General features: G+C 40.0%; 1 protein-coding gene across 1 annotated transcript in view; it reads left to right on the top strand.

The window, feature by feature from the left end:
• The window catches only part of LOC107716756 (neuropilin-2-like), a 66,472-nt gene that overhangs the window by 32,137 nt on the left and 15,471 nt on the right, over nucleotides 1-18,864 (top strand). Inside the window, exons 8-10 of the mRNA XM_016523305.1 lie at nucleotides 8,164-8,308; nucleotides 10,545-10,894; nucleotides 11,847-11,991. Of these exons, the coding sequence (XP_016378791.1) occupies nucleotides 8,164-8,308; nucleotides 10,545-10,894; nucleotides 11,847-11,991 (640 nt within the window). The remainder of the gene's footprint in view (nucleotides 1-8,163; nucleotides 8,309-10,544; nucleotides 10,895-11,846; nucleotides 11,992-18,864) is intronic.

Here is an 18,864-nt window from a genome sequence, read left to right as displayed (position 1 = left end):
TTCAACTGGATAGGCTAACAAAAACATTATAATGCAATGACACATACATCGTCATCGCATCTCGTGCGCCGCTGATAAGGCTGCCTCCTTAATGCACACCTAAAATTCGAATGCAACGTTTTTGCATTCGAATGTGGATTTTTATTTCAAATTCGACGAATATTCGAAATTCGATTTTTTTTTTTTTGACAGCCCTAACTCAGATATAATCATATTGATGTGCTTACTACTAATATACTAATGAGGATAACATATTCAATTATAGTCAACATAGTCAATTGACTTGAACAATTTTTGAGACCTTTAGTATTGTTCAGTATTTGAGACTTATCAGTATTCAGTATACAAGTTCAGCATAAAATTACTTAAAGGGTTAGTTCACCCAAAAATGAAAATTCTGTCATTAATTACTCACCTTCATGTCGTTCCAAACCTGTAAGACCTTCATTCATCTTCGGAACACAAATTAAGATATTATTGATGAAATCTGAGAGCTTTCTGACCCTACATAGACAGCAACACAACTGACATGTTCAAAGTCCAGAAAGGTAGTAAGGACATCGTTAAAATAGTCCTCAGTGTTTCAACCGTAATTTTTGAACGTTGTAGTTGCGATGAACGAAGGTCTTACAGGTTTGGAACGACATGAGGGTGAGTAATTAATGACAGAATTTTCATTTTTGGATGAACTATCACTTTAAATACATTTATAATACATTAATATTCATATAAAACCCTCATTAAAATATATTTTAAAATTTGAATATTGTAATAATATATCACTAATTTTCCTTTTTGTACTGCTTTTTTGATCAAATAAATGTAGCCTTGTTAAGCATATTTAGCATATTTATGCCAGTTCATACCTACTGAAACAGTACCTACTTAAAATAGTGTTTAGCTCTTTTGGAACAGAACTACAAATTCCCTTCCCTTTTACTGGAAACCCAGCACACAGAAACACATGCATATATACAGCCAATCCCATGACTGTGTCGTTTCCACACACTCCCTCCCGAGACTGTATCTGATAAAGCCATCAAAGTAATGACAGAACAATTTATGCTATTTTCACAAACATACTGTTTCAAATTGCAAGGAGGTCAAAAGGCCTCAATTCCATTTCCACTGGTGGGAAAAATAAGTGAGTCCCTAATGTAAGGTCCCACACCTGCTCTTAAGGTCAACGTGACCGTTTAAAGCAGCCTTGTCATTGACAGAGATCATTATGAAGGTCTGGTAAATTCCTTGCTTGTTTAACAATACCATCGAGGGGGGGTTATATAGAGAGAGAGCATATGGTATGTGTGTTAACGTGTAAAATCCTAAGGCGAAGCAACAGAGAGCACTGTCATGGGAAATGACATCAGCTCGGACTTCAAAACAGCAGCCTGACAGATCCGTCCATCTCTGTGCATTCCTCCGCTTCACATGGAGCGCGTGGATAATGGAAGACCGCTGCCAGATCCCGGGAGGACTCCTCTGTTCTTTGGGAGTGTACTGCTGAGGGTTTAACCTTTAGTGATGTCATAGACTAGAGAATAGATGCTCTTTGAGTCGAGTTGTCTGCATAAAGCACAGCCAGAGTGTGTGATGGTGGAATGTGTGAAAACCGTTTCACACATACTCGAACAAAAATACACAGTTACCTGTCTTTAGTGGGGTCGTGCAAATATGGTTTTCATTCACTGTGACAAATGGTGGTTTTAGAAGAAACATTTACACCTCTGAGGGTCATAAAACATATCGTCTGTTCTTCCAATTACAGTGTGTACCGATTCCAAGTTGACTTAAAGCGGCAGTGTGTCATTTTTTTGTTGCTAGTTTCACCAAAATAGAAGCAGAATTGCAAAAATGATGCATGTTTGAGAAACTTGTCTGGAAGTATTCCCACATCTGCTGGTTTCCTTGAAAAGACAGTAGGATTTTTCCATTGGCTTTTGGCTTATTGCAAAAAATAAGCTTTATAGGTTTAGTTTACCAAGATAATGCAATCACCTGAAGTAAAAAGCAAATGTTAGGGTATAAGCAATACCACAGTTGCACAACTTCCTCACCAACACTAAGCTTCTGACAATCTTTCAGTTTTTATTTAAAATCTACAAGTTGGGAAGTTTAAGTTAGAATAGTCTGCAAGAGCACAAGTATAAACACAATGAGGCTGTGAATATGGACTAGTGAGTATACTAGTGCTAGTGTACTAGTGACTTTTCCTATTCGTTGCAATGATTTTTCCAAGACAAGTCAAAGGTAATGTATGTTATGTCTTTGTATAAAACATGAAAAACCTTTGAGCTTGTCTCAACTATGAGCATGTCACCCTTGTTTCAGCCCAAAAACCCATAAAAATGAACAATGATGATGGAAAATAATTTTTTTTGCAGATTTTTTCGACTCATTCCTGCAGCACTTGATTGATCAAACAAAAAGGAATCCTTCTACAAGTTGCTTACTTGTTTGAAATTTCCAGAATTTTTTTCAGAAACACAGTGGGAAGGTAAAGCAAGAGGGAGGGCTTCCACATTCCAATCCCTCCAACTCAATCTCACATGCAGACTGGGATTTAAGAGGAACGCAGGAACCAAATCAACATTTTTCATTGTTTTGTTTTCTCCTCCGAACAGGATTTAGTCTGTCAGCCATTGTAATCCAAAAGATGAGCTTCCACACTAAATAAGCTTTATAGAGGGAGTTTTGTGTTTTATATTTACAACATGTAGAATTGCACTCTTGAAGTTTTTGATTTAAATTTTGTCAGAAAGTATTTAGTAGTATTTAAAATTCATGACACATCACAAGCCCTACTAAACAATAAACACCTGCTTTCTGTCATATGGCAATCAGTGAATGGCAGCAACACACCAGATTTGGCCACAGTGTTCAGGTATCCCCCTCATTGCTGTGCCACCAGCAGACTATCAGTCAAAACCATCCTTGACAGCAGAGCACACAGCCAAGGGCCGCCAGGGGCCCAAAGCCAACACACAGCCTCCAAACTGACGAAGGAAAAACTGACACATGAAGTTATGCTTCATTTAAAGCTCTTCTGAACTTTCTAATTCCTCTGTAATTATTCAACATGCAGTTTTTATGACCTCATATTAATCGAGAGGCTACATGGAATATTTGTACTTATAAAATAATTTGTCACAGAACTATTTCTGTTTGTCTCTCTCCATGTTTCTCCTCCTATGAGGCTGAGCCTGCACTGGCTTGCAGCCAACTGGAGCCCGACTGCTCTGTCAACATTTTTATCTGGGCCGTGGAGGTGTGGGAGAGAGCAGGAGAAGGGCAGAGAGAGTAATGACTCGAGCAGAGCTGTAAACGCTGACCACATTTCCCAGCGGCCCCATCAGTCTGAGGGAAAAAAAAAACATGGCAGCGAGCCAATGCAAAGCAGCGAGAGATGGAGGGAACGAATGACAAAAAGACAGACAGACAGACAGAAAGATGGACAGAGCAGGGAACGCGGCACCTCTTTCATCTCCCATGACCCTGTTGTGGCCATGTGGCTTTCCGTAACCCAGCACAAGCAGTCAGGCATTGTGGGAGAGAGTGTCCACCCTTTTGTGACCACAAATTCTCTCTTCTCTCTCTTTATTATATTAACAGTGACAACGTCTCACAGGAGGCGTGTGTGTGCGTGTGTGTGTGTGTGTGTGTGTGTGTGTGTGTCCTCACACTTTAACCTCATAGAGAGTTCTCTTTGGGGGGTTTTTATTATTTAAGTAGACCGCCCTAGTGCCAGACATTTGAATAATTCAGACTCATTTTTTGGGGACTCCTCACCAGGAACCTGCCCTCCTGGCCATCACTGAGGACCCATTTCATCTCATGAATATTCCCTCACACATACACATTTTCCTGTGCTGATGAATTTTCAAGGAGTTCATTCAATATAACTACTCCTGGACTGTCGGACGTGATTTTTCAATAATTCATATAACAGTTAATCTACATCCACCCTCATTGATCTGTCTGTGTGTGTGTGTCTAGACAGACCAGCAGCACTGCGGCCGTTTGCGCTGTCAACAAATTCCTGTTTTTCCACAGGTATCTGGCATGGATTGGATCTTTTTGCATATGTATAAACAAAAACACACATGAGATCTTGCATGACTTGAATCTAAACACTCCTTAACGTCTTTATCAACCTTTTTTATTGTTTGGTGTCAAACCTGGTGCTCAATAAGAAGAATCATGGCCTGTAGTTCCATGTGAGCTGTAAGAGTCTTCCTTATAGTCTTGCAGCCTGTTTTATTTATTAATGAGTTGCATACAAAGCTAAATGCTCTTAAAGTTTGGCTGAATATCTGTGCAGCTCATTGAATTTTACAAATGAACATGATTAATTGTGCGATATATAGTAATAGTGCAGGGCAGACCAGTTTTTACTGTAAATGTTTGAATATAAACACAGTCGGTTATCCCAAAGTGAATATAAACAATCAGGACAGAAAAAAAAACAGATATGTGTGAAAATGTAGTAATATATGTATATATATATATGTAATTTTGGGAATGTATTTCTGGAAAATTTCTGAACATTGTGGGTCCTTCCCAGTGTGTAAGTTCATACTGTTTAAATCATTATTTATCCTTTCATCTGTCAATAAGAGTACTCTTAACTTTGCTTAACAAGTTTTACCATGTTTAAATACCCTCCGTATAAAAGTATAGCAGATTTTTCCACAAGAATCTGAAAACGTATGCTTGTATCTAACACCAGATACACTCAGACCCCCACTCACATATAAAACATCATCACCTGAGACAGACAACACATACATGATCCCCCCTCAGACAGCATGCTAGGAAACATTAGCAGCCATGCCTGAGGGAACGTGATATAAGGTACTCAAATGCATGATTCATGATCGTAATTTAGCATAAACCTTCCAATGACGTCTGTGTCCATTTGTTACGTCTCTGACTACGGACCCACATGCACACACAGAGAGTACATCAATCAAAGATTACGTCTAGACTGCATAGTGAGAGGCAAACAACGAAAAACCGACAGTGTGAGGGCAAAAAAAAGGAGGGAAAGGGTGCGAGGGTGGCCTTGTATCAGTAGACAGCAGGGTTGACAGCAGTTCTCCTGTTTCGGTGTGTGGGAGTCTGTCTTTACCAGCACCTGTGTGTCTGTCAACACAACACCAGTCAGGGGCCATTGTAGCTCAGGGATGCAAAGAAAACATTAGCAGGTGCTCGTGTGTGGGAAAGACGAAAGGAAATAATAAAGATATAGCTTGGCTAGAAGCAGTATCTGACTCCGCCCCCTCTATAGATTGACTGCTGCTGTCAGAGTCCGGGACTTTGTCATTTCTGTCATTCCTCTCGTTTCCCCTTTCCCTCTGTCTTAGAGGGCCAGTGGGAAATCACCGTTCTTCAGCTTCATCTCAGCCTGCTCCCTAACGTCCTCACAGTAATTGGACTTCTCAATCCTGTTATGCCTTTTAGTTTTTTTTTCTGTGCTTTTTGATCGTTTTGGCATCTTCATGGTTAACACTCTCCTCTTTGAGCTTGGAACTTCATCCATAATGACCAGTGGGCCTTCTGTCCTAAATCCCATGTGATATACATCTGTTCATCTGTTATAAGAGTCTCACGGCTCCTAGTTTCCTGCTGGTTTGGATTAAACAAGTTGGCCAATCAGAAGCCAGGAAAGGGAGACGCCCAGTCCATGGGCAACAGTAAATAAAAACATTTGTAACTAACTATTTTTATATTATTAATATTTTGCAATTTCACATGAGAAACTACGAAATGATGTAGTAGGTGGTTGATAATGTGTTTTTAGTGGGTTTAGCGGTTTGCTAGGTGGTTATGTCAAAAGATATAACCATATATCCATTGATTTAGCTATATATCAATCACAGTTTCTTCCTTCGATGCAAGTCTAAGGGTTTTATTTGCCCATTAAAATCTGTGAGTCTCAGAAGTAATAGCACACCTCTGAAATAAAACAGAAATGTTGCCTTGCCGACTAAGTTAAATATATGTTAAAAATAATGGAAAATAAGTTGAAGTAGCAAAGTTACTAAAACTGAAATTTAATTAAATTGTAATTAAAGCTAAAAAGAAATATGTAAAAAAAAAAAAACTAAAGCTAATAAACATATAAAAGCATATAAATAATACAAAAATAACACTGCCAAGAGTACAGTTTTGGAATGAATACAGTTTGAAATATTTCACAAGCTTCTTGATGTGTATTTTTTTCTTTTCTCTCAAAAGTTCTGGGTGTGTGTTAGGTTATATCAGTGAATCATGAGAAATAGGACTCTCCCACACACTTAAGAAGTGATATATTACACACTTCTTACCCCCAGCTGTCACACACGCACACACAAACACACACAAACACACACACACACACACACACCACTTGGCTCTCACATACTGTGCTGTGTTGAAAAACTTCACAGGCAGTGAAGGGGCAAGGTCACACACTCCATCATGAGGTCATTAAACAAAAGCAGATTTCTGTGATGCATGTCTGAATCTTCCTACTGACAACAGCTTTACACTCTTTTTCCCAAGGTTTCACTTGTCTTCTGTTTCAGCCCCACCTCAATTGCTCTGTTCAGTTTCAATTTCAATTTGAAATGGAAAAATACTTTTTTATTGGCATGATTGTAATACAAACAAACAAATTATAATAATAATAATAATGTAAAAATAACATTAAAATAAGGCATAATTTATTTACTTTACTTTTACTTTTACTTTTAGTCAATAGTTTATAAAAAACTGAAACAGAAGTGGAAAGAGGAGAGATAAAAAGCGATACTTATGTCCTTTGCCGGTGTCGTCGCACGGTAGAGTCGATGGTCTTTACACTCTTCGGTCTTCACACGACCGCAGCCGCGACCGCTTCCGCGGTAAACTAAGCTTCTTTTTAATTAGTTTAACAAAACTCAAATTGAATTCAGCTGGACACACTTTGCTGTTTATCCCAACAAATGGCCAAGCAAAGCGCACGACACTGACAAGGTACGCGATACAGTACGAGACCAAACGCCATTTCAGCACGTCTCCACAGTAAACAAAACAAAAAGTATTTATTTGAGTCTTTTCCCAATTTGTCATCTGCCCTTAATTTATTAGATCTGCAATACTCTTACTTACTGTATTCAATTCAATATTGTGGTTGAAGCTTTCTCAGTGTTAATATTTTAATAGTATTATAAATATTGGCACATTTAAATGTTTCACACACCAAAAAATGGCAGGTAGATTTGTAGTAATCTGAGAGTTATGATGAAATATGTGAAAAATTTAACAATTGCCCCAGGTCTCTGCTTTTAACTAACCATATGCACAATGATTAATGACCACAGGTCTTCAGTTCATAGTTTTCTTCTTTTATTTTATGATGTATTGGGGCAATTTACCAAATGTCAGAAGGTTTTTTTCTTCTCATTTTTTGAACCCGTCTTTAATCTCTTTCTTCACTCTCCGAACGAGTCGGCCTAGCACAGACCTGACCCGGGCCAACTGGCCCGGATGTCATTGGATCCTGAGATGGGTCAGGTCCTTAGGGTCCAAGCTTTGTTTCTGTGTGTGCAATGAAGTAGGACTCGCCCTCTTCTAGTCTTTCTCGTCTTTCCTACTTCCTCTCTCTGGAGACAAAGACCCTGACAGAGACTTGCGTCTCTGAGGAGGGAGGAGAGATGGAGATTTTGCTATCAAAGCTTGTCATCTTGTCCATCCAAGCACATGGCATATTTCTGTGATACCCTGGGAGCTGCCTGCTGAAATACTAATGATCCATCTGACATACTGATGTAAACAATGACAACACCCAAAAACATGTGGTTGCATCTGATTTAATGTCTTTATGTGACAACATTCAATCCCATAGAGTGACAACTGATTCTTCAAACACTCTCACTGTCTTAACTCATTCTGGAGGAAACAGCATTTCATGTTTGAATTTACGATGCGAACATTGGCGTCTATGTGTGTATTCAGTGGTGTGTGTATTTTAACAGCGATTAAAGTCACAATCTCACTTGACCCCAGTAAAGAAGCTCTTACTGTGCGAGAGTTTGTGCTTGTTTGTGAGGTTAGTTTGTTTTTGAATGAGTGGCCTCAGCCAAACCACCTCCAGAATAGTCATAAATCTCCCTCTTTTTTCTCTCTCTGTCTCCTTAGGTTTTCCATGCGAACGTAGACCCCTCAGAGGTGGTCCTGAACCGGATCCCCCAGCCCGTCTTAGCTCGGTTTGTCCGCATCCGACCTCAGACATGGAAGAATGGAATCGCATTGCGCTTCGAACTTTATGGCTGTCAAATCACGGGTCAGTAAAACTCTCACCACACATCTTTCTCCAAGTCTGCACAGAATTCAAAATGTTTCACCAGCCCTTAAGGGAGCTGGTTTGTGGTTTTTAACTTTTAGATATTAAATAATAAAATATTGAGAAAAAGACAAACTTTGAATGTTGGATCTTCTAAAATTTTAAGAAAAAGTTGGGTGTTTAAAGGATTAGTTCTCTTCCAGAATAAAAATGTCCTGATAATTTACACACCCCCATGTCATCCGAGATGTTCATGTTTCTTTCTTCAATTGAAAAGAAATTAAGGTTTTTGAGGAAAACATTCCAGAATTTTTCTCCATATAATGGACGCCAATGGGAGCCAACAGGTTAATGGTCCAAATTGTAGTTTCAATGCAGCTTCAAAGGCTTCTACATGATCCCAGCCGAGGAATAAGGGTCCTTTCTAGTGAAACGATCGTCATTTTCTAAAGAAAAATTAAAATTATATACTTTTTAACCACAAATGCTTGTCTTGCACTAGCTCAACCTCACGCATTATGTAATCACGTTGGATGTTGTGATGTAGGCAGAAGTACCGACCCAGTGTTTACAAAGTGAACGTGCAAAGAAAGTCAAACGCCCTTTACAAAAAAGGTAAAACAACGATGTCGGACGATTTTGAAGTTGGAGGAGAAAATGAGATGGAGTTTTCCGCCCTACCCTACCTTTTTTAACCAAAGTACACAGATGAAGAACTAACCGCGCGTGACCTTTCCAACATGATTACGTAATGCATAAAGTCACGCATGCGCATTGCAGAGCTAGTGCAAGATGAGCTTGCTAGATAAGACCCTTATTCCTCGGCTGGGATCGTGTAGAGCCCTTTGAAGCTGCATTAAACATGGAATTTGGACTTTCAACCCATTGGGTCCCACTGAAGTCCACTATATGGAGAACAATTCTGAAATGTTTTCCTCAAAAAACTTAATTTATTCTCCACTGAAGAAAGAAACATGAACATCTTGGATGACATGGAGGTGAGTAAATTATCAGGAAATTTTATTCTGGAAGTGAACTAATCCTTTAATTGGTTGGTTGATAGAAAGGTAGATATAAATGGGTATATAAAGATAGATTTTAATATTTACCTATTTATATCATTATATATGTCTTTAATATCTAAACAGGTAGATATAGATCTATAAGGTAAGTTTCCCTGTCTCATGTGAACTTTCAAACGCAGCAAGCCCACAGATACTGCACGTGACAAATATTGTTCCAGACGCCCACTGTGTCCCTGTCAAGTGAGCTCAGATGTGTATTTATCAGAGCTCTTTAGGGTCCTGATTGAGTTTGGCTATTTATGGAGATGGGGAGATAGCAGTCACCTAATTCTGTTAGCATGTCCTGCAGCAGATGAAGGAGGTGAGCTGCTTTTGCACTGATGTTATCAGAGACATCACACTCCATCATTACGCTATTAAACAGTGATTCGCTCCTATTTTCGTCGACACTGAGCAGGACAAATGTGCTTTTAGAGATGGGGTCTTTTTCAACACTGACACAAACGACACACGGACACGCCACTGGCCTCCATATTAGACCTGCTGCAGTCCCGCGGGGGCCGTTGTCCCTCGGGCACCCAGCCCAGAACAAGCTGCTTTCAGTGAGGCATGTCGCTGCCCTTCCTGTCTTTCCTGTGAAAGAGTGATGCTCAGCCCGCGGGATATCCAGCAGAGCCAAGCCCATAAAGATGCCCGTGAAGCCATCGATCACGTTTGCACCGTTAGCCTCGTTCTGTGTTTTACTGCTCTTTCTGTCGGAGTGTGGGTGTACCTCTGGGTGTGATTCAACTAGAGATTGTTAGGATGGGCTTGACCAAGATGCCCCAGCCTGTTTTCCTGTTCTTTTGTTCCATGTTTAAGCCAAAGGCCAAAATCAATAATTTATTTCTGGTACTTGTATTTCTTTGTATTTGTGCCGGTTGAGCCAGAGAATGGCTGTTTTGGGCATTTGTGGGTTTGCTTTTTAGTAGAGGTGAACCTAGAAAAACTGGAACACGAAATTCTTCCTGTAATAAATCCTACACACAAACACCCACTCCGGGGGGGATGTACACATAAAAAACACACCCACACATGCTCTGTTTATTTATTATTTACTCCTAAGGCCTCTCTCATGACATAACAACATGAAACATTGATCTCTCCAGCCTTAAAATGTCAATTCCTCTTTGCCTCACCATAACTCATCTGCTTGTCCATCATCCTCTCAGACGCTCCATGCTCCGAGATGCAGGGAATGCTCTCTGGCCTCCTCCCGGACTCGCAGATTTCGGCTTCCTCCATGAGGGACATCCACGGGGCCACAGGTGCGGCCCGACTGGTGGCCAGCCGCTCAGGGTGGTTTCCCAGTCCCACGCAGCCCGTGGCTGGCGAAGAATGGCTGCAGGTGGACCTAGGAGTCCCCAAAACTGTACGGGGCATCATCACGCAAGGTGCCCGCGGGGTTGATGGCAGTACCAGTGCGGAGAACCGGGCCTTCGTGCGGAAGTATAAACTTTCCCATAGTTTGAATGGAAAAGACTGGAGCTACATCATCGACTCCAAGACCAATCTTCCAAAGGTGACAACGATGCAGGACTTCTTTAATGCTGCTAAGAAAAAAACACAACAATCTTGTTTTTTAATTTAAAGACAAAATTATATTATTTTATTTTATTTATTTTACTTTATTTTATTTTATTTTTCTGCTTCCAAACTAAGGTCTCCTTATGAGTTGAGAAAACAGTTAAAGGGTTAAAGTGGTAATTGGCTGTACTTAGATTCTAGCTGGTTCAGTCTGTTTCAGGTTGATCTAATTGATTATCAAACTGATGTCTTGTTCTATTTATGACGTACTGACACAAAGTTAAAATGATTTTCAACGGTCGCTTTGTCGCGTCCAGTGTAGACTTGCGGCGCGATGGTCCTTTGGCTGTTTACAGTTTTATTTCTTTTCTTTTTCTGCTGATGACCCGTGCCCCCCCCCCTGGTGGGCACACCCCACACTTTGAGAACCACTGATCTAGGTAAACCTGGTTTCGGCCTGGTCTTGGTCGAAAGCCAGTTAAGTCAATTAGACCACCTTGAACCAGTAAAAATCCAGCCTAACCACGCTAACCACCGCATAATATTTAAAGTTTTTTCCAGCAGAGAAGTACTGAACAGAAGAATAAAACTAGAGTTGAATTAGGTTAATTAGTTAATCGTGCAAATTTAAATATCGTGGGTCGTTGAAAGGGCTACAGTAATGAACAGTTCAGAATCAGATTATTAGCAGACTCATTTCATTCTTTCCTGCTCATCTCAGCGACTCAGCATTTCACTTCTAGATTCCCAATCTCCCACTCTGAGAGCAGAATTCAATTAGGCTGCAAGCTTTGATAACATTCCAGTGAAATCATCCACAGTTGTGTTAATTAAAACCTGAGCTGCAGAGCTGCATCAGAGACTCGGAAATACAGAGAATATGCAGTAGCTTTCTTCTCTCAATCACACAGCTGGGCTAAAGTGCTTTTGTGATTCTGCTCCTCCAGATTTTTGAGGGTAACACGCACTACGACACCCCAGAGATCCGTCGCTTTGACGAGATTGTGGCCCAGTTTATCCGAGTGTATCCAGAGAGATGGTCTCCCGCCGGCATCGGAATGAGACTGGAGATACTGGGTTGTGACTTGCCAGGTAAGACCTGTGTATGTTTTGTTTTGTTTTGTTTAGTTTTTTGTTTTTTGTTTTGTTTTTAATTTTTTTTTATTTGTTTATATCGTAAATAATTATTACGATAAACAGTTAATCCGCTGAGTAATAAAAGTTCATTAGCCTAGCTGTAGGCTGTTTAAATTGCCTGTAGCAACTTCATATTAATATATAATGCAAATCATGTGCGGTCACAGATGTGTGTATTCATTGGCTACTGGCAGCAAGTTCAATGAGGCTCATATCATCCAGATTTTACAGTCAGAATTATCCGTTTTAATATCCCAGCTATAGCAGTAGAAAGAAGCGGAGCAGTCCTACAGCCTCTCTGTCACTTCCATCTTTGCTCTCTGTCCCCGATGTCCTTCATATCTCCTCCTCTTGAATCTTTTACCTGTCACAGCATGACGATCAGCCAAAAGGACACATGGCTGCTCCCTCTGGACCTGGCCTGGGCTTTATAAAGCGGCAGGCCGAGGGGCAGTAATCGATGGGCTGTCTTCATGGCTCTGTGTCTGCAAGAGCGCCGGGGGCGAAGGAGCATTAGAGGAACTGCTAGAAAGGACGATGTGGGTGGAGGCCAGGGGAAGCCTCAGGGCTCCGTGCCCAGGTTTATTAGCATGGCAGGACTGCAGGAGGAGAAAGGCATGATGAAAAGTCAGACAGAGAGCCGGTGCTGGCTCAGGGTTAGTTGGTGGCACTTTGCAGGCAGAAGAAGAGATCCGGGATGAAAGCTTCATGTGTCATCGGCGGTGCTTGGTGCGATACTGGCACAGGTTTACAGAGCACTGTGGGCCATAAATGAATGAGAGCGAAAGATCAAGAGAGAGAAAGAGAGGATAATCAAAGCGGATGAAAGAAATAAGGGAGGGATCAAAGCCAGTGAGTTAATGAGTGACGAAAAATGGACTGACGGTCGATTGTGTTTGTGTACACACGGTTATGTTTGCGTGAGGGAATTCGATGACAGTGCGGTGAGGCTCTGCAGCGCACAACTGCGCACCAGATGTTCGAGACACAGGGGGCTCAATCTACCCCACTCACTGTTGAAACTACAGCCCCAGTTCCTAATCTCCACAGTAAATCTAATCACATGCAGATCCCGAGACACACAAACACATTTGTGTGTTATATATACTTGCATGTGACTTTGAATTGTGTGTATTTTTCTTTCATACTTTCTTTGTTTCTGCCCGTATGCACAACATTATGGCTGTTTCGTTTCCTACCATCTGTTAGGCACATCCACAGTGATCACTAACAGTACCGGTCCTCAAAGGAGCCGTTTGACAACAAAAAACATACAGGCCTACGGTTTGAGTGAGATCGTCCTAATTCGGCTTTCTAAAGCAAACTGTACTTTTGTAAATTGTGGTTGGTTGCAGCTGTCGTGTGAGGGTGAGTGAAGCAGGGTTTGAGTGTTTTGTTTTATGTTTTTTGTATTGATTTGTTTTGTTTTTTGTTTTATATTTTGTTTTTACTTTTGTAAATTGTGGTTGTTTGCAGCTGCGGTGTTAGGGTGAGGGACAGAGTTTGAGTGTTTTGTTTTGTTTTTACTTTTGTGATTTGTGAATAGTTGTTGTTTGCAGTTAGGGTGTGAGGGTAAGTGAAGAAGGGTTTTGTTTTTACTTTTGTAAATTGTGGTTGTTTGCAGTTATGGTGTGAGGGTGAGTGAAGAAGGGTTTTGTTTTGTTTTTATACTATGGCTTTGGGCATGACAAAACGGATTAATGATAATAGATAAACAATTCATGAAGGCTAATGCATGTAGCAATATATGCAATATATAGCAAAATATGATGCAAATGATGTGCAACCACAGGTGTGTGTGTATTCATTGGCTATTGGCAGCAACCTCGCTCATCAAGGCAGATTTTATAGTCAGAATTATCAGTTTTAATAAAAAATAAACAACGCCCCCAGCTACAGCAGTGTTATATACACTTACATGTGACTTTGAACCATGTGTATTTTTCTTTTGTACTTTCTTTGTTTCCACCCGTATGCATAACATTATGGCTGTTTCATTTCCTACCATCTGTTAGGCACATCCACAGTGATCACTAATGGTACCGGTCCTCAAAGGAGCCGTTTGACAACAAAAAACATACAGACCTACGTTGAAGACCTCGTTTGAATGAGATCGTCCTAATCTGGCAATCTAAAGCACACTGTACTTTGGTAAATTGTGGTTGTTTGCAGCTGGGGTGCGAGGGTGAGTGACGCAGGGGCCGGGGCTGCTGTTGTTCTGATTTTGAGGGGCCGTGGGGATTCGTAGAAAGAGAGACGTTAAATATTCACAGAGCTACATCAGTCTCACTCCACTGCACAGAGATGTTTACGCCAATCACAGACATCTGCCACTGCGTTCATAGTTGTATACTTCCCGAACACACACAAACACACATTTAATTTCACATAAAGAGAGGTTAATAAAAGTAATTATCTCTGGAATACTTGATTCTGAGTGGTATAATAACCGCATAACTGTAAAAGTGACCATTGTCCCCAAGCAAACAATTTCTCTCGTATCATAATACAGTCTCTTTCTTCTTACATGCAAAAAAAATTTAGACTCAAATCAATATTTAATGTCCATTTATTTGGTAAGCAGCCATGTAATAAGCAGGATAATGCACAGTCGTGTACTCCATGTCTTGGTTCTGATCACCCTGACAGGGTTTATTTAATGATAATGACCATTTAACTGTGCATTACATTTGTCAAACTGAAATCATATATCATTAAATATAGTATACCATACTGCTCCTATATACTATACAAATACACGTAAACTAATGTCATGTATTCCTGGTGTTATTCTGAGCTGTGGCTAAGCTACGATTTTGTCCCCAAATCCCATCACTCTCCCGGAGGCAGGAAATTTAGAGTGAGGGACACAAGGAGAGAAATAATGAATTGATGAATAAATAAACAGAGGCGTGGCAGACAGACCTTGTAAGAGCAAGACCGTGAAAGACACAGAGGGACTTTTCAATCAGGCACCCTTGTCTATTATTCATTACTGGACTCACATCAAGCCAGAGGTTCCTGTCTCTTGGAGAACAGAGAGTGAGAGAGGGGTAGAAAGAGTGAGGACAGTGACCTCTGCTGGGTGCAACGTGTCTCAAAATCGCAGGAGCTGCAGAGATACACCTTTACCATAGCGTGCAACCCTTGAGACTGGGCTCACCTGGACGTCTCTCCCTGCTCAGGCTAAGTGGAGGTTCTGAGATTCAGGAGCACAGGGTTACTGCAGTTTAATTAGTTGAAGGAATGATGTAAAGAAGTAGCGAGTTAAAGTCTGTTACCGAAAGTTCCTATAAGGAGAAGATGGACCACTCATACAAAAATAATGGAAGAAATGACAACGCTTACAGCACCTATAACAATGGAAGTCCTGCCTTTCAGTTTTAATTTTTTACTTGAACCAGCCTGAAAATAGCTATTTCAGTATGAATTGAGCTAATAAATCAAAATGTATGATGCCATTGTTGTGATTTTATTGAAGATTTAAAATATGGTTTGAAAATCCTGACAGACTTTTACTATTCAAGTATATAGGAGCTGTATTTTATGCCTATTACTTAGACATAAAATAGCTGGCAAGGGCCAAGATGGTCAATGAGTGAGCTGACTTGCCTTAAAAGCACTTGAGTTTCGAGTCTCAGTTCTGCTCTAACCTATCGCCCACACATGGTACTAACATAAACACACCATCCATGGGTGAACAAGAATGCCACACACCTGAAAGAGAAAGAAATAGATCTCAGCATGTGCAGTGCTCACTGATCACTCTCAGATGTGTGGGCGGGGCCTGTGGCTGTCCATCACGGGAACAGTGGGTGTGGTTTAGGACACAACGTTCCTTGCCTGGGCAGCTGGTGATGTGATGGAAAATTGTTTCCACTTCTTCTCATCTTTGACGAGGAAAGTGTAATCAGTTCTCTCTGCTCTCTGGCTCTTCACCATCTTTCACTGCTATCTCTCTATCGGGATGGATGAATGTGAGCTGAAGGACAGCAGCTTCCCTCGTCTAGTTGAATTGGTTCTTTGAAGTTATCAACCACATGTTTCTATTTAGTGTAGTCCCCCTACACAACCCATGTTTGCACACAGGCATTTACCCACAAAGCCCACATGTCATTCTTCATATCCTCCCAGTGTAAATATTTAAGTTGATCTCCACTCCTCCCCTCCTCTTTTTCCATACAGCACGTCTTCCCAGCTCTTCCTTATATAATGCGTGCATACTATATGGTCTTTCCAGTGTACAGTACAGCTTTCCTACTGGAAATCTCATGTATACTTTTAGTTCACCCAAAAAATATAATTCTGTCAAAACCTGTGTGACTTTATTAAGAATATATTTTGAAGAGTATTTCAACTGTTTCAACTATTCAGTGGAGTCCAAAACAACACTGGACCCATTTGACTTTCACTGTAGACACAAAAAAAAAAACATTTTTCCAGAATATCAACTTTTATGTTCTGTAGAAGAAATAAAGTCAATGCAGGTTTGGAACAACATGAGGGTGAGTAAGTGATGACTGCATTTTCAAAGACACTCTCTTGGCAAGTTGTAATTATTTAACATTTTGGCGAAATGGTGGTGAATTCTTATGAATTTGAATCAGTTTATTTGTTTTCATACTGCTTCGTACATGTCTGTTTCGTCTGCTTACACCCCATTGATGGTTATGTTTAGGGGTGGACCATTATACTTTGGTTGTTGTTGTTGTTTTTTTTCATACGAATCGAAACATATGAATTCATATGAAAACACCAACTCGTAAAATAGTTGTTTTCTCATGAGATCGGGTTTGAAATTTTATTTCGGCTAAACTCTTTTGGTAAAATCTACTGAAACATACTGTAGCTTAATCACGGCAATTAATGGTTTGCCATCGTTGCTTAACATATGTTTAACATATGCAACACATCTGCATATAGACAAGCATTAAGAAGGTTTATGATTGGATATCTGGTGCTAAAAAAAAACACCATAGCATTTTAGCCAGGGTTAAGTGCAGTGTATAACTTTAAAAACTGTTTTGAAGATGATCCTTCTTCATTTTGTAACTGTATTTTCTTACATTTGAAATTTATGAATTTATTAAATGAATTTTTCTTACATTTGTATTCACTCTCCATCGAGCCAGTCGAAAATTGGTTTTATAAATCGCCACTGTTGTTTTGAAGCAGGGTTCTCTGAGTACATCTGATGTGAATATGAACACTCTGAGCCTGAATATTTCTAGGCATGTGAAGCATATTTGATATCCATCACCTGGAGATGATTTGTTGGTTTAACTGAGCTCGCGAGGAAAGTCCTTATCAGAGGCCTAGCAAACAGGCCTGTCTGAACTCAGTGTGTGTGTCTGTGCGTTTGTATTTGGGGAATTTACTAGCTCAGAGATAACACGATAAACCTTCTGTTACTTTCTGTGTTCAAAAGACACAGAGTCAAAAGCTTTAATTAGTTCAGTGCTGCTGGAAAACGGCTTTGTTATTGAATTCTGGAGGCCAAAAGTCTCGTCTTTCAAGTTGGAAAAGTTTAATTAGGTTGCATATCAGTGTTTAAGTATGCGTGTGTGTTTACTATTTTGTTTAATGTGGTTGTGACTTGAACACATTGTTTAAAATACACTCACATCAGCTTTTGATGATCACTTTCACTGTTGCTGATCCGATCTGACTCCTGTTCTCTGATTGTTACTCCACACAATCTCCCAAACGCACACCAGTCTTTGTTTTCCCTTGTAATGCAATGTCTGCTCAAGATCTCAGTCAGCCGCTGAAGTACAGCCGGTCCGCCTGCCAGGGGCATAGATTTACTCCAAGGCTTTCTACATAATTGAACATTTTTTCCGTCTTGCTATGAAAACGCTGAGTCAGAGATTGCCGAGGCTCAGTGGGGCCCATGAGAGAGGAACCAGGGCTGACTCTGCTCTGTGCCCTGAATCCAGAGGTTAAAAACAAGGTAATCCTTCAGGGTGAGGAGGAGTGACCCAAAAACTAGCCCTTGCTTGTAAATATCTGGTCTGTCTTTTAGACTTGGAAACATTTCATGGCCTTAATGTGTTATCAGGCTGTGGAGGAAATCTCAGGCGACGCCCAGAGAGTTCTGGGATCCAGATCAATTGGCTGCGTCAATAGAGCTTTGGAGCATATTGGAAATCTATTGCCGTGTCTTGCTCTGATCCATAGCTTGAGCTTCAGGTATCATGAGAAATCAGCAGCATATTTCACATAGAGTGAATAGAAATGAGTGTCAATTGAAGAGAAATATCAGGTGTCCATCTTAACATTTTCGTAAATAATATTGAAAATTGTTAAAGATTATCCTAACTGACAAGTAAATGAAAACACCTGTTTGATCAGCCTATGATTACTGTGATACTTGTCTCATCCTGTTAACAAGGGAAACATTCACTACTGTTCAAAAGGTCGTTATTAATATGATTTTTTCAAAGAAATTTATACTTTTATTTAACAAGAATGCATTAAAATGATCAAAAGTGACAGTAAAGGCATATAATGCTATTTCTACATATTTCAGATGCTGTTCTTTTAAACTTTATATTCCCCAAAGGATCCTGAAAAATATATATATCATGGTTTCTGCAAAAACATTAAGTAGCACAACTGTTTTCTACATTAATAATAAGAAATGTATCTTGAGTAGCAAATCAGCATATTAGAATGATTTCTGAAGGATCATGTGACAATGAAGCCTGGTGTAATGATGCTGAAAATTCAGCTTTACAATCACAGAAATAAATTACATTTTAAAATAAATTACAATAGAAAACTGTTATTTTAAATTGCAATAATATTTCACAATATAAATGTTTA

Source organism: Sinocyclocheilus rhinocerous, unplaced genomic scaffold, assembly GCF_001515625.1.
Source record: "Sinocyclocheilus rhinocerous isolate Xijiao unplaced genomic scaffold, SAMN03320098_v1.1 scaffold1441, whole genome shotgun sequence".
Lineage (NCBI taxonomy): Eukaryota > Metazoa > Chordata > Actinopteri > Cypriniformes > Cyprinidae > Sinocyclocheilus > Sinocyclocheilus rhinocerous.
The sequence above is the reverse complement of the archived record's forward strand: the minus strand, read 5'-3'. Positions and strand labels throughout refer to the sequence as shown.